At 43.0% G+C, this 17,149-nt stretch overlaps 1 protein-coding gene across 2 annotated transcripts in view; it reads left to right on the forward strand.

Annotated features, from left to right (window-relative positions):
* PIP5K1B (phosphatidylinositol-4-phosphate 5-kinase type 1 beta) overlaps positions 1-17,149 on the forward strand; it is a 412,487-nt gene that overhangs the window by 168,775 nt on the left and 226,563 nt on the right. For both annotated transcript variants that reach the window (XM_086961234.1, XM_086961235.1), the window contains exon 3: positions 8,229-8,297. In XM_086961234.1, coding sequence (XP_086817360.1) covers positions 8,229-8,297 — 69 coding nt within the window. The remainder of the gene's footprint in view (positions 1-8,228; positions 8,298-17,149) is intronic.

The raw sequence follows: 17,149 nt of genomic DNA on the forward strand, positions 1-17,149 counted from the left end.
GAGGCTTATAGCTCTGTGTCTGATTAACCCAGGCCACAAACCATGATTAAGTCCCCCTGAGAATTTCATTCTGATGTACAGTGTTAAAACCCTCTTGACATACAGCATTCACCTTAGTTTTGTAAGGGTTTGCACAATGCTTATGTAATTGGGCATGTGATACTAATTATAAGTACAAGCTTCAGGAGATGGAGATGATGTAGGAGTGATACAGTCCCAGGGACCGCCAATTTGTATAGCGCAATAGAGATTGGAACACATTTTTGCAGTTTGGCCCTCACCCTGAGTTCCACTTCAAGGAAGTAGAAATTGACAAAATCAAGTAATTACTAAAACGAATAAATCAACATGCTATGAGTATGACACTTTCCCTGGACTAGTAGCCAGTAAAATGGCGTCTTTTATAGCACCCTGCATCACAAAGATAGTGAATCGCTCATTACAGGTTGGTGAGTGTGTAGATAGCTTAAAGAACTCTGTATTGACTCCACTGCTATAAAAATGTTTATCCAGACATCCTGCAGGATTATCACCCTATCACAGCCTCGCTTTGGCTGTAGAAAAGTAGAGTGAGGATAGTTCCATCAACGTCAAGATTTTTTAAGTCCCCATCTGTGGCTAGATATCTATCAGTCTGGGACAGAGAAAGACAGTACCGGCAGCACAGCTCAGTGATGTACCTGCAACTGCAGATGAGGCTGGAATGTCCCTGCCCATTTAGTTCGATCTGTCAGCGGTGTTCAACTCATTAGACTTTGTCCCTATGCATCCAATGCAGGGATCCTAGGCTGCCTTGTCCAATGTGAAACTAAGATGGTTTAAATCACTTTTGTTTGGAAGCACACAGAGTCAAACTTTTCAGTTATCAGCATTATTCGGTGAAATGTAGTGTGCCTCAAGGTTCCAGAGTCATTATCGACATATTTTTCAATTTTATGTTTTTGACCATCAGGCTAAAGGGATGCTTCAAGACTACTGTGCAGATGATGTGCATCAACAGCGCTGATTTTGCTACATTATGTGGACAAAATACTGGCAGACATAGCCTTATGAAGTAAAAATAGGAGGATGACAAGTAAAGGGGCAAAAGCAGAGGTTCCGCTCATGGGCCGAAGTCATAATACGAAGGTTACAAGTAATGTTCCCCAACATCCGGAAGTATTTGGTCTTTCAACTATAAACAGGTGTTACTTCTGGATAATATACATCCATCATAGACTCCCTACAAACTCAAAACTGGACTAATACAATGCTATATTAGGAGGTCTACCCAAAAAAACAGATTGAATGATTACTATTAATTTATAACATGGCAGGCATGTTAATCCATATCATGGGCAAGTTTGATAGCATTAGGGATTGCCGTTCTCTTCATTGGCTACCAGTAGCCGAATGTATCCAGATTAAAACTAGCATGCATGATAGAAAAACACAGCACTCTGGACAGTCTATGAAGTCTAACATGCTTTAAATGCAAATTAGCCAGTAAGAAAGCACACATAAAGCAAGGGATTTGCTGTTTTAATGAACCAGAGCTTCACCCTTAATCAGTTGGAGCATTTAAACCTAAAATCTATATTTTGTTGTTGTTACATTCATACCGTTTTCTCCATACAAAAGAATGGAAGAAGAAACGTGTGACCTATATCAAACTAACTGATTCCTGCTAAGGACCAGTTGCCAGGATCTTTCTTGTTGGATGGACTATGGCAACCCGAGAAACACCGACAGGAGCTGTCTTGACCATTTTTTTAAATCCTAACTTTGTTCTACCAAACTTAGAGGGAAGGTACACTTTACTGCATATACAGTAAATGTCTAATTATACAGCTTAAAATTAAATACATTTAAAATGTGTGTAACTGAGCATGAATACTAAGATTTTAGTGGTCTTTCAGCTAGTATAAAAATCAAATAGTAATTCAGTAATAACATATAAAGATGCACAGATATAGGTAAATCCACTTTCTCAGGCTCGCTTTTTTGCTAGGAGGAATAACCTCTACAGCTCTTCATTTACAGTCTAACTATTTCAGTTTTCATTTCTTCATTGTCACTGTGTTCACCATTCTCAAGTGTATGAAGAAGATGGTTTGAGACTGAGCCTTTTATTAATGTTAGCATGTTGGATGATGCTCATCATTAGTTTAATCAGCACATGTAAGGACAGCACAATCAAAATAATTGCAATCGCGAGTTCAAAGATGTTCATTCCCCCATTCCTGAATATCCCTGACAACCAAGACAATGTCACTCAAGCTGAAATCAAGACCATTTTGGATTCCATGTAGTTTTTTACTATTATCCTAAATATAGTCTATCTGTCCTAAATATAGTCTATCTGTCCATGTCTGGCAAATGAGATGTTGGGGTGATCTGTCCAACACTCAGAACCTAGTATTACACAGACCACCCCTTTTGGTTGTCAGGAGATAATCGAAAGCCATTCTGTTCTATACGAGCATGGTTTTTAGGGTGTCTAACTGACCTGTAATCACCCTTAAAGATATGGCAGTCACGTTTTCTACTTCTTGAAATACTTCAGCATTTTGTCTCTTGAATAGCCTGCCCTACACAATACATGAGCAATAACACTGAAAAGATTCTGTTAGTTTCCAAGATCTCACAGCAGCCCCACCATCTTTGCAGAGGTTCAACAGCAGAATGTCTAGTAGCAGTGACAATTTAACTAGAGTGACAAACCTCAGCATAATCTTGTGGCAGCCAGCGACAGGTTTCTAGCTCTGCAGATAAAATGAGCATATCCTTCTTAATGATGATGTTTGTCAAATGCCAAAGCAGTGGGTAGGGTTGATTCAGAGCTTATAGTCTTAACAGCAGTGTCAAGTTTACTTGGGCCCACATATACACTTCGGTTGCCCGCTTTGTAAGGCCTGCAAACCTACTCCCTCTCTGAGTTGGTAAGTTGAGTACCATCGGGTCTGTAACAGCCAAAAGGGTGTTTACACTTTTTGAGTCCTTGGAAAAGCTGAGGGGCCGGAGGAAAATGGCACATTCCAATTGTCTGTGCCTGTTAAAGAACACATCAGGACAAGTTTCATTTTTTTTGCGGGGCACTCGGATGTCCACATTATTTACTGCTCATAAATCCTGTACGAACCTGTCCACGTTGGCGTAACCCAACTCTGTATCTGCAGGATCATGCTATACTTGCGCACAATAGGCACCAAGACCCCCTGCTTAAGCAAATCAGCTGTTATGAATGATTCCCTTCCTGTGATTTGAGAGCATTTTAGGTTGTTTCTTATTTGGGGCGACATTGATTTTAACAGGTTTGATTGAAGTTATGATTTTTCACATTATGTTGTAGTTTCTTAGGTGCACATTTTACTGTCACTAAAAGCAGATTGTTCCCAGAACCAACTGTTCTTTGAATGATAAACTTATATTGTATCATGAAGTAGACTTATACATCAACGGGACCAGTTGGGACCTGTCAATAGTTTAACGAGTTTGGGAGGACAGACATATTGGCTACCCTTTACAACCCGGCTTATGTAATTCTGCATTCCTGTAAGGGAAGCTTAATTATTAGAGAATTTAAAACCAGTATTTCTAAAACAATGGTTCTCTACTTTGAAAGGTGGCAACTGAACTTTTGGCTTTGCCACTGCTTGTTGAAGCAATTGCACAGCATCAGCAAAAAAACTTTAAAAGCTTCTTGCCAAAAGCTTCTTGCCAATGCTGGGAAAATACTAGTTGTTGATGCTGAACAATATCATCTGAAGAAAAGGCAAAAGTCAAGCCTCAACTTGATGTGTGCTTGCATATTCTTTAATACACGTGCCTGCCCATATGTCATGTCGTTCAGAACGGTAGTTGCTCATGATTGTCTTCTGGACGTAACACATGTGTTGTATGTGTTTTTCACATTTATATTACAAGACAGTAATAAAGAATATCACTCTGACTACGCAAGAGTACGTGTTAATTTGGAGTATTGACTAATTGTCTTGGACTTACTATATATGAAATATTTGATTTAATCTTGAACAGTTTGAGGGTTGAAAAGCCCTTTCTCTATTTATTCAGCTTGTGGTACAATGATGGACTCTAGTGCAAGGGCCACCTGGGTAACATTGTGGTCTCAAAGATTACTAATCAAGCAGTTAATCATATAAAACAAGCTATTATTGCTTTCATTAGCATAAGGGGATGCATCCACTCTCCTCTCTGTTGATAAAATTAGTAGCGGGTGACTATTCTTGGGATAAAAATCCTTTAGTCTTGGCACACATCACATGGGTCCGTTCACACTGTGCCACTGGAATCAAGCTAACCCTGGCTGATGAGCCCTAAGAAGGGCAAACCCAGTTCTGGGTTGCTCATGTTTCTTTTCAGGGAGGACCTGGCCTAGCAGTTCGGGCTGCACTGTTCCCATTGGAGCAGGGTCAGAGCTGATTTGCATATGGCTGGGTCCAAACTGAGGTGGTATGGTGTGCAAACCAACAATGAATGGACTGGGATGCAGCCCGACTAATTACGATTGGCTGAGGTTAATTCAAGTATTCCATCCGTCACTTTTTTGGATAATTCAACCTCCAAGTAAGTCACCCCAAAAGGAAGACTGAAATTGGGCATTTCTCAACATGTTGAGTGTAGGAGAGTAGGGTCTGCTATCCTATGGTCACCCCAAATTTTTGCTTTTTGCTTCACTGGTTTCTGACTTAATGTGGCTGTGGGCCTGCTAACCAGACCCACAGCCTGCTGTTCTCTCTCTAAATTACTGCCAATGCACTTTAGGTGCATTACGAATTGGAACTGGCTCACCTTATTGGCCCCTGTAACAGTGTACCCTAGGTACCCAGGGCATAGTTGTTTCCAAGGCCTACCAGGGGCTGCAGCATGTATTGTGCCACCCCTGGCCTGGCCTCCATATTTGACACAACTGGCTGATCACTCAGCTGGGGTAAGTTGGTGTAATCACCTCTTACTTAGGTATAGTATCCCTATATCTACCCTTAAACTGGACACATATGTTCCTATCAGCCACTCCTATGGAAGGCCTCATCAATCCTGGAGGCAGAGTGCTTGGAAATATGTGAGATGGTGCTCTAGCATGAGCTGAGCCTGTCTGCAGCTGTCGGGAACCACTCCCTAAGCTGTTCCGGGATATTGCCATACCATATACTCTTAAGTGCATTATAATCCTCGCAGTTAAATGCTATCTTTGGTTTGGCTTTATCAAAACATGTCGAGTAAGGTGTCATACGAATTGGAATACTATCCCCTCGACAGTTCTGTCGACGGGGATAGCATTCCACCCTTCTAGAGGGACACGACATGTGTGTAGCCTTAACCCCGGTTAAAGTTAACCAGAGCCTCAGCATCACAAAATGGATGCTGCCACCACAGACACGAGTCTGGCCTCCTGCTGCTGACCGAAACTTGGCAGATGGTGGCCCGGACAAAGGGTTTCGTGCCTTGGGAGGTGCGAGCACCACCCCAGACAGGGTTTTGTGTATTGGGTAGGACAGGGCTGAATAGAATCAGACATGCCCGGGGCACACAAGGTGTCCCCGTGCATAGGCCAGTCCAAACCGGTCCTGGGACTTTCCAGACCCAGGCCTGGCGAGGAGCTGGACAAAGGAAAGGGGGTGTAACCGCCCCCCTTCCTGGTTCCTCCCAGAGGAGGGACCTAGTAGGTGATCCACCCCTCAGATTGGGAATAAGAGTGGGAGCAGTGCCATTGCACAGCAGATCATCCTGAATCAACTTTAAACAAAGAAGAAGACTGGACTTCGACATTCTGCCGCTCAGAAGACTGAAGAGAATCTCCCTTGTGGTCTAGGAGTGGCCACCCTGTGAATACAGGCACCAACCAGCAACTCGACGTCTGCTTTGCCGCCGCCTCCCGCCGGAGCCCGAGCCCAGAGCCCGACAAGAACCAGACTCCCAGACCTCTCAGAGCCCGATCCACAGTCCCTGTAAAGAAGGGACCCGTGTTGGCACCGAGTGACGTGGGACCGGACCTCTTGGAAGACACTCGAAAAGCTGACTGCGCAGCATCTGAGGCATCCTCGACGTTGTGCTTTGGGGACTGAGAACCCCCACCACCGAGCAGCCCTTGCACCGAAGAAGAGCCCTCCAGCATCTCCACGATCTGCGTGGGGCCCTTTTGCATTGTGCCACTCGACGCGCCATCCCGGCCACTAGCCACGTGGTCAGCAGCCATCTTGGCGACGAAACCGACGAACTACACAGCGGGTCTGGTTGCTCCAGACTCACCCAAGCTCCTGTAAAAAGGAGCACTCGCTCTGACCTTGCTGGTCCGAGTGTTAAGCATCTTTCGATTCCTGCGTGGCTTGCATTTGCCAAGGCCTGTTTGCTCCGATCAGGTCGCCGACACAGCCAACAGCGAGAAGCCTGCGTGGGACAGCTCGTGTACCCAACAACGCCTGTTTGCACCCGACATCGCCTGGTTCCAATCTGGTTCCACGGTAGTCACTGGCTAGTGACTTTGAACATTGTCCCCTCTGCTTTCAGGTCTTCACAACTTCAGATCCACCCTGGGATCCACCGGAACTCTTCACATCGAGCCGCCTGCAGCATCTTCAGCTCCAAGCACCATCGACCAGCGTGACGAAACCCGACACTACTTCGACCCTGTGCACCCGCTTCCTGTGGGTGAGGTAACTCAGCTCCGCCGGTGTTCCTACACTGGTACACATCTCAAGGGCCTGTGTCTTAGGTTTCAGCTTTATAGGTCACTCGGAAGGTTCCTAACTTTCTAACTTTGTACTTTTTACGCACCATAGACTTTGCATTGGAAAGTGCGTGCACTTTGAACACTGCACCCGAGTCCCGCGGGCCTTTCCCGACTTAGTCACTGCTAGTCTCGAATAGCTCCAGCGATTCCCAAGGCCCTAGGCCTGTTCCCTTTCTATTTGGTACCTCTTATACCACTTTCTTAGTATATGGTTTAGGTGGCCCCTAGGGCTCATCCATATTGTGCAACTTTTGTGTATTTTAAACTGTCTTGTGATTTAACGCTTGTGCTTCTGTGCTCATAAAGAGTCCAGGGGATTTTATAGTTAATAAATCAATATATATTTTCAATATATATCTGTGTGGTGTCCTTTCATTTGGTATTCAAGGGGGTTGTGTATGGTAATACAGCTGGCTTCACATGCCTTTCAGAGTTTAGCCTAAGACTGCTTTGTCCACGTTACCACTAGGTTAACTGGTCTATAAGGTTGAATTACAACCAATCATCATAAGGGTTGCTTGGCATGGTACAAAGTGATCACTAAGAATTAGTGAGCATTATATACCAGGCCAACTTCTCACATTGAGTGTAGCGGACATTAAGAAAATCAAATCACTTTCAACTTCATTTAAAACATTTGCCTTCACTGAAGGCGCTGATGTCCAAGAAGTCTGTCTTGTGCCTCTATTTGTCGAATAGGGTTTCGTATAATATCAAAGAAAAAACACCCACATTTTGTCATTTCTTTGTAGCGAGGAGACAACTCATGATCGTAAAATACTTGTGCTTGCTTGATTACCTCAGTCTTTTAATGACATTACTTTGTACTGTATGTCAGGTGTAATGAAGTTTGCGCCTTAAAACTAGATCGAACGCCCTTACCTTAAAGCGTCATCGCTTTTATGACGCTCCAATTAAACTACAGACGAGGACTTGCTGTAAGTTTAATCAGCCCTCCATTAGCTTAAAATGTCTAGGGGATATCTCAGGCACCTTCCAGCACTGATCGTGGGTGGTTTACGGTAGTACGGATGCTGAGTGGCATCAAAAATCTTGGCGCATTCCCCATGGTTAAATATAATATGTACATGACACATGCACAAATGAATTTGTTTTCAATTAAAATGCCCTGCTATTTTTTTGGAATGCTTTTTACTAATTCTCCAGGCGTTCTCGCATAGATTGCAGCATCTCCGAGAGGTAAACAGAGTACATGATCATCTCTTCCCAAGAACAGGAAGTCTTTTTGTACAATAACATTAATTAAAACAATTACTCGCGCCAAGAACACGGGACCTGAGGGTCCAATAATCTCTTTAGGGCAATTTAATAAAACTATCGTAAACATGTCTAGTTCGAAACGTAAAAAAACACAAGCGCCTCACAGGGATTGCTTTAATTTCTTTCATTCTCGAGTACATGTGTTTGTTTCAAGTATCATGTCATGGAAAGCGAGCTAAAGACATGCTTTGTGTACCCTCCATGTCTCTTTCTGTAGATGTCTTCCTCGACTGAAAATGGAGATGCAACAGCTGTGAAACCAAATGGAGAGAAAACGTATAAAAAGGTAAGCCTAACCTGTTCTACTCCAGTTGGAGGCATTACTGTCTTAAACCATGACGTTAATGTTTCTAAACTAGTTCAGGTCTGAAACACAAAGTTGCACAAGGTGGAGCAAATCAAGATAGAAGATATCACCTCCTACTTACCCTGGGAACTGAAGCTAGTGAGAGGAGCAATAGGTTTGGTACCAGATAAATAACCTGTTCAGCAGCCTGTCGCATCCAGGCACCAGTCTAAGGAGTATATTATGTCAAAGGCATAGAAAGACAGCTGCTGATCCTTCTCCTGCACATCACCTACAGTTTCATTCTTCCAGTGCCACTTGTGGTCCTCCTGTGCTCACATCATCAAGCATCTTGCCTCTTTTTCGTCTCTCGTATATCTATTCACCCTCTCTTGTTTCCAGGATGTTACCACATTGCTTCATTTGAGCTTTTGTACTATTACTACTGACCTAAACAAAAGCTCCTTCATCCTCGCCATCTGCCAGCCCTTCTCTTTTCTTCTTAAAAGTTCTTGCAGGCCCTAACGAGTGTTTTTAAAACAAGTATATATCAAATTTAATATTCACTCTGCTCAGGACGCACGTTCCGTTCTCTGGTTTTGTCACCCCTGAATGAAATGGTTTGTTTTAAGATATACCAATTTTTTAGAACATTTTTGCCTATTTATTAGAATCTTGTCTAACAGTAGTACTCTGGTTTCGATTTAATATCAACTGGTTGGCTATTTAATTGTTCCATGTATTCATTGCATCGTTTGCACATTACTTAGTATGTATATAAAAAAATTTATTGGCCGGTTATGTGATTGTTTTACGTATTATAGCACTATTTGCACATTTCCATTACGTTTGATATCATGTTATAGTAATGTATAATGAAGGAATTTTGTACTGTATGCAATGTTTTTTTTGTTGTTTTTTCTAATTTGTTAGTGTGTTTTTGTGGACCCCTGTAGGAGTTCCAAAAAAAAAAAAAAAATTGTGAATTGCAGGCCCTAACGAGCTTGCCCATTACTTCTCCAACAACAACCTACTCGATGGCTTGGGTCTGGCTTCCAGATGCTCCACTCCGTGGTTCCTGACCTACTCCGAGTCTCTAGCCTTGTAACTCAGCTAAAACCTATTACCAGTCATCCATGTTTATTCTGCTAGATAAATCAGCTGAGTTTGATACTGTTTGCTACTCGAATCTGATGATTAACCGGCTTCTCTGAGTATTGCTAACACAAACCACTAAACTAAAAACTTGAATCCTACTCATTGTCCATCTATTTGTGTTCATTCCTGTGCTCAGCCACCCCACTCCAGGTTGATGTTCTCCAAGCATCAGTCCTGTGTGCCCTATTTTTCTCGAGTACTAATATTTCCTAGATGGCACTTTCATCCTACACTTCCAGAAGAGAAATAATCTAAATCCCTGCGTTGTCCTTGTTTACTTCCCTGCTGATCTTTTTTCCCACCCCTTTAGTTTAAGAAACCTCAGCACGCTCTTCCGATTGGACATGCAGCTATCACTAGAATGGCCTCAGTGATCAGATACCTTCTAATGAACATCAGTGGCTCCCCTCACGCGCCTTGCCCAATTCTTGTAAGTCCTTCATTGTTTCTGAGGCATGAGCAGACTCTTCCAGCAACTCTCTTCCAGTAGGACTTCAAAGGAACTGTTTTTCACCCACAGAAAAATGAATCCATTTTGCAGCTTTCATACTTTTCTGTCCCCTCCACTGGCAGAATGTCCCTTCTCCCTGTGCAGGCTGTCTGGCTAAATCTCCTATCAGCGGAGCATAGTTTGTTCTCCTCGCGTGCATTAGCGGCCGAGCCCTGTACATGGCCGTGATCTTACTGAGAGACACCTCCAAATGATCTCTAGGGTCTGCTCACCCTTTTCTAGTACATAAAGTCTAATTTCCCCAATGTCTGTAGATGAGCGCTTTGCTTATAGTATCTATGCTATTTGCGTTACCTGTGCTACCTCTGGGCGTTTGAATTTGTGCCATGGCACTTCTGGCAATAGACTCATATTTAAAGGTATATTGGTGGATAAGAGTGTTGTGCCTTGCCATGTGCAACTGTTCCTTGGCATGTCTGACTGTGACTTTAATGCTGGGCACAGTGATTTAAAGCTGTAAGTGGGCATTACATGGGTCTTTGAGCATGTGAGGAGTTAAATGAGCTGGCAATTTGGCATTTTAAGTAGTATTAGGACTTTTGAAGGTACACTTTGCCATTTGAAGATATTCTGTTTGTACTGTACTGGGTATTACATACATTACTTTGACATGTGGTTCTTGTGCTGGAGTATGACGTGATTGCTGCACCTGGGTATGGGGTCCTGTGGACCTAGCATATAATGGGTTCACCACGGTCATATCTGGCAGCGCACTAGCTATTATATGGTTGAGAATCCATATAGTTGTTTAGCACCTGCCGCAACAGTGATGTTATTTTGTGGTGCCACTTACTATCAACCCTTCTGAGTCAAAGGCCCTACTTTGTCTATCTCTCTAACCCTGTCCCTCTGAAGTATCGACGTCCTTGAATGACGAAAATGTGTGTTAACATTTTATGACTAGAGGAAATTTTATTTTAAATGCAAACCCCAACATACAAACTTTTTTTGTCTTCTTCCAGAGGGGGCTGAGGGCATTTTCCCCAGGGCCTAGACAATGGCTCAGTCCCTGTTGGCAACATATTAAATGAATAAAAAAAATCTCCTTAAGGTCTTTTCACTTAGCTGCTCTGTGTGGTAGAGAATCATCTGTGGAACTAATGTGGTGGGTGGAAAAGGGGCTGACTGCCTGTGCAATCAAGGGTCATCTTTCACAAGAATGATCTTTGCTACTAACTCCAAAGCAAGTCAATGCCCCCTGCACCCGCTCTCACCCCTGTAACGTGTATGCATTACAGACATGCACACTCCTTTTCGACGGGACCGGATTCCATGTCAGAAAAATATCAACGCTGGTAGAGAACAGTAGTTAAACTGGAAACCTCAGTTTGTACAATTAGCTTCTTAACGTCAAGGAAACGTGAGGTGTTGCAACAAAGAGCTTACAAAACATTAACCAAGACCTTTGACAAGCGAGTTTGACAGGACGATGGTGTCGTGTACGGCTGGTTTTAGATTTCTGAGATTTGTTCAGTTTTGTTTTTGTTTGCTGCTGGGGATGGGCGTCTTGGTTTTCTCAGCCTTCGGGTTCAGCAGATTGGAACTGATCCAAGTTGAAATGTCAGTGAGTCTGACATGAGTCAGGTTGAACAAGAACAGTAAGCGGGCGCTGTAAGCACAGTCAGCAGGCAGAGCTTGTAAGAAAGTGGAGCAGGTTCATGTGCTCACCGCAGTGAATTGCGCGCTGCCGGCAGGGCACAGACTGGAGTTCCGGCAGTCCTGCTTGGGCCTTCCATCTATGATAGTGGGAGTGCTGCAGTTTGGTAACAGTATTGATCAACTTTACACGAAACAGACGTTTCAAGGCTAAGGGCCTGATTTAGATCTTGGCGGACGGGTTACTCCATCAGCAACGGGGCCCGTCCGCCGAAATATGAATCCCATAGGATATAATGGGATGTATATTTCGGTGGACGGGGTATTCTTCACCGTTGTGATGGAGTAACCCGTCCGCCAAGATCCAAATCAGGCCGTAAGACAATTGATTAAAAAATTGGTCACTATTTTAACTGTAACTTCTGCCATCAGACATCAGTCTTCGTGAGGTTTGTAGCAGCAGACGACAGTAACATCAGTTTGTCAATGCATATAGTTAGATTAAGTAATTTGCCCAGAGTCACAACATCTTGAGCACACGTAAGGACTCTTAGCTGGTTCCCCAGTTCCAAAGCTGGCAGCGTGGCCAATAGGCCACCTCCCCTCCCCCCGCCTCCTTATTCATGGAATGTACCAAAACACTTCAAATCAATCCATTTCTCTGCTTCAAATTGAAGCAGAGCAACCTTTGCTTCAGGGACAAGGTCAGATTTCTTTAAACCTTTAACAATCCTGACTACAACATTCTGAGACATCTGAAGCGTGCAGAGCAGCTCCTTAGCAGTACCTTAGTGTAGGGAATTGCTGTTGTCTAAAAATGAGTTATGCTGTTTTGAATAACAAAAGTGTGTGCTCAATCCATGAATATGCTAGAAGACGTTTCACGTGACCCTGCCCATTGGAGCCCAGGTTCTTGGCTTATATTTTGTCTGATCTAAGTGGCACCTGGCTTTTTTGCCTGACCTAAGTGGCCCTATTAGATGAGGAGTGGATAGTTGCTCTTTTGTTGCTAATGGCATCACCTCTGTCGTATTGCCAATAGGCAGCAGCAAACTGTAATGCATACAAGCCTGAATCACCAACAAGCAAGCGTACACGCTTCCAAGGTGAGCAGTCGTTCCATCAATCCCTACAATAGGCTGAGCATCCGCAGTGCAGGTCTGCAAAGACACATCCCACCCTTGTATGATGGCGAGGAAAGGATGCAAATCGATATTTAAAAGATGGCAACCGAGATGGGCAATTCGAAGTTTAGATCATTGGATTCTGAAATAAGACTCCAATGCAACAGTAATGGAGGGTTGACACCTTCTCAGAGGGGCACCAATAACTGTTACGATAGTAAACCTCTGAAGCACAAGTTGTTGGTCCTCCAATTTGAGTGCTACTTATTGCACCAAAAATTAACATTATCTGATATATGGCAAAGCTAGCAGCCTATGTCTCATGACATGGATGGAAGATTGTCTTGCATGCAGGAGATTGTCATTGACCAAAGGTGACTGCAGTTGCTTGGAAGCCTCTTTTCTAGGAACTTGCTCAAATTGAGATGCCTGTGATTCAGTGGTTACAGATCATGGTCATCCGAATCAATACTGGGTTCAGGTAGCAATCGTGTCCAGGTGTTACAGTGAAACATGAGCATACATTTCTTCCAATACCACACTTATGATAGTTTGAATTGTCCCAGAGAATTTTTTTAAAAAAAGAGGAACACACCATCCTGGGGATCAAATCATTCATGCAATCAGTGAGTTTTAACTTCCTAAGGAGCTCTTGCTCTTCATCACTGGAGAGGAGTACATTTGTATTGTGGCAGAGTAGGATTATTCGAAAATGGCTCTGTATAACATCTTGTTTAGTAGTCACAGTTATGTTATCTTGAACAGCAGCAACTGGAGCATTATGAAGTTCTGTGATTTTAGATACCTTTAGGTTCCTAGTTTGGGGGATCAGTCGAGTTCTTAGAAAGCGAGGCCACAGCACATTGTTTCTGATTGCCCAAGCTGTGTATGAATGTTATCTAAAGTTGTGATGCGGCCCATTATTGATTTTGTTTATTTGTTTCTTTATTTTCCTGAATTGAGATGGAATATACTGATGATAGTAAACCTGCCATGTACATTAAAACAAAGTGGGTAGAAAAATAGAACAAACCATGATTTACCTGTTTGCCTACCTTGGGAAATCCCAAATATGAAGTTGTTTATTTAACATCTTGTGGAGGACTTTAGCTACTGTGTCTGTCTGTATTTCAATTAGGAATAAAAGTGGCGTTTGCATTACAGAAGAAGTTTTATATGTAATTGATGGTGGATGGTTCAGGACCCTGCAAATGTGGGAGGAGCTACAAAATCTGATTTGAAGATGTGATCTTTTTGTCAACGTAGCAATTCGAATTCTGCAAAGCAAATTATTTTTGCAAATCATTTAGTTTTGTCACAGTTCTTGATGCAAAACTTTTTTGCAAAACTGTAGTTGTGGTGTGGATTGTGAAATATGCCCAAATTTAACTATGTAGCTTTTGCCCACTCATTTTTGCATCTGTATAGTAAGGATTCGGCAGTTTTTCTGAGGATCATAAATGTATTTTGAGTTATCATTGGAATTCTTCTCTAGAACTCTCGGGAGCAGTCTACATCTGGTGGCTGGGTTGAGGAAAATTGCATTCCTTAAGAAATTGCAGAGTCTTAAGCAGAGTTTAAGGAAGGAAGGACAATCTTGTGCCTTGTGTGTAGTTGGTGTTAACTGTGATCATCTCAGAAGTTCATGTCTCTCTTCTGATTTTTTTTATTTGTATCGTCCTTTTTTACTCACAAAAACAAGGGGCCACAAAAAAGGTGTGTTTTTCATAGAAATAGGTGCTTGTATGTTTTCTACCGACTAGAGTGGGACGGTAAACCAAAGGCACAATTTAAAAAGACCTCGGACAGACCAAGGGATCAGAGGCCAGATGCACACTAGACCGAGATGAGGGTGTCAGTCAGGAGGCGGTAAAGTCAAAGAGCAAGACACAATTTATGGATAGTCAGCTCTTTTCTCCTCTGCTCAATGCACCTTCTGATACCTTAATGATAAAGTATCTATCCAGTTTGCAGAGGCTAGAATCCGGTAATATTAGGCCAGAGAGGGTGGACGAGCCACTGCCACCTCTGACCACTCCTGATATCATATCCAGATATTTACACTTTATACACTTTTTGCTGATGACTCTTGCTTCATAAACAATTTTTTCGGCACCAATGCTCAAACTCCATTCTTCACTGGTTTGAGCCTCAGTGCTCCCCCACCACTTCGCCACATCCTGGCGCACAACCCAGAGGCCAAAGTCAAAAACATCTTAGTTTATTTTGAGGGGGTCAGTTCACCTCAACTGCCCAGTAACAAGACTTGCAATCTACCATCGAAAGGTATCTCTTTAATTGCAGACACAGCACAGTCAGTCCTCTACCAGAATAGGAGTATCTCTGGGCCATGTCCCAAGCGTGTGGCAAATGTCTTCTACCTGCCCACATCCCCTCAAACACAACTCGCTGCCAGCCCAGATAAATCTAAAAAGGGCATGCCCAATTGATAATAATTGGAATAAACAAGGAGATACTTTGGGGACATTTATCAAGAGACTGGTAATTTTCACACAGGGACAACCTAAAAGTGGGCAGCAACTTGCAAGATCCGTTAAAAAGCACGGGGCATTGTAAAATATGATGTTAGCCTTGTATTACTTGCAAGGTGAATTAAAAGCAACCCCACCCCAAATATTTTATTTTAATGTTAAATTATAAATACTTGGTACCAAGAGCAGAGCAGTGAATGACATAATTGGAAAGCAGCCTGGCGCAAGAATGGCATGGTTACTTAACGTGTCAGTAGTCAGTATATACATTTGAGGGTAAAAAGACGACGGACATTAACGTAAATGAAAGTGTTTCATTCTGTGAGGTGTATTCACATACAGTTTACTTTGGACGCGGTCCCACTGCAGCTTCGAACCCTCGTCCCTCTGCTTCCCGTCCCAAGTAGGGCTGAGCAGAACCCTGCTGTCCGCTATGTTTACCGAAGATAAATTGCATTTCTGGAGTGCGGGCAAATTTGGAATTGGACGTATGGAAAATGTTCACCTACCATGTACGTTTCAAGATGCCCAGGAGGCAAAATCTAAACGGAAAAGGTGACAGGGCAGGTATTTTCCATTTACCGTGACGAAAGCATGAGTCAGTTAAAAGAGGAAAAAACTAAAATGTCAACACCTTTGCTGTACGTGCGAGTGAGAAAAAATCCAATTTACTCCGGAATCTTCGAATATTCTGCATGGTTAGAAAATCCATATATGAATAAATAATGGCGCTGCTGCGAGGTTCCTTGGTGGCCCCCGTTGCTGATTTCACCCTAAAAAGAGGCCTTTCAGACCCAACTTTCTTTAATCGTTTAAATGTTCAATACACCATTGTTTCAATTTAGTTTGCTGACATTTGTGCCTGCTTCGTGAAGCGCTGCGTTCAAAAGTCGGAAAAGTATTGCTCTAGGTATCACTCTATGCCTGTAGTTGATTTCTGGCTTGTTGGTGATTTACAGATCGTGTCAGGAGGACAGCATAAATGCTACAAGAGTGTTTCACATTTTACCGTCAGTGGAAAGGTGCATTTGCACATTTCAGACCAGTTTCAAAAAGGTAGTTTACACCTTTTGAGTAATTTACACTTTTGAATAAGATTACTACTTTTGGCTTTTAACAAAATCTGAGTATAAATCAGTGGTAGCCGGCATTACTTGCGGGTGGCGGGGCAAGGGTGGTTCGGAGGGAGGGGGGGCGGGGGGGGGGGGGACAGCGAGGGCTGCGCAATGAAAAAAAATATATGTATACATACACACATACACACACTTACCTTGCTGCCGGGTCCGTTTCTCTGCTCCTGCTCTCCTCGTAGGACATGAAGCCAGGAAGAGCAGCCAGTCTTCCCTGACCGATCACAGTGTTGCAATTCAGCGTTGTGATTGGTTTTAAGCGTCCTGGTTTGACGCTCAACAAGGGAATGGGGGCCTGGGCACGTTATCCATGCAGGCTGTAATGCAGCCTGCCTGGAAAATAGGGAAACTGCGCATGACTGTTTTGGGCAGCCCGAGAGAGCCGAACAAACTGTCATTGCGCACTTAGGAGTGGGCAACCCACTCCTCCCCTGCCCTGCTCCGAGAGCAGAGCAGCCCCGCCCACCCGCAAAGGGAACATAAAATGATAATAACTCAAATTTATTATAATTTTAGATTTCCTTTATTTTGCACTGCTCAAAAGCAGTGGGCGACGATTATACGCTATAGCGGAGGAACCGCCACCGGTGTAAATTACTACAAAAAAAAGATTAGTATGTCCAGCACCACTCATGGCCAACTACTGGTACTGCAGTACACTCTCGTAGAAAATAAAGGAGGTAGGGGATTAAAATAAAACCCCGTAGGAGATCATGCTAATTAAAGTTAATTTATTTAAAATAGTGAAAATGTAAATAATTATAATTTAACGCTAAAAATATATAAAAAATATTACATATTTATCACTTTTAAAAAATATTTTAAAAACCTATTTTCAATT

The sequence above is a fragment of the Lissotriton vulgaris genome, chromosome 3_1 (assembly GCF_964263255.1).
Source record: "Lissotriton vulgaris chromosome 3_1, aLisVul1.2, whole genome shotgun sequence".
NCBI lineage: Eukaryota > Metazoa > Chordata > Amphibia > Caudata > Salamandridae > Lissotriton > Lissotriton vulgaris.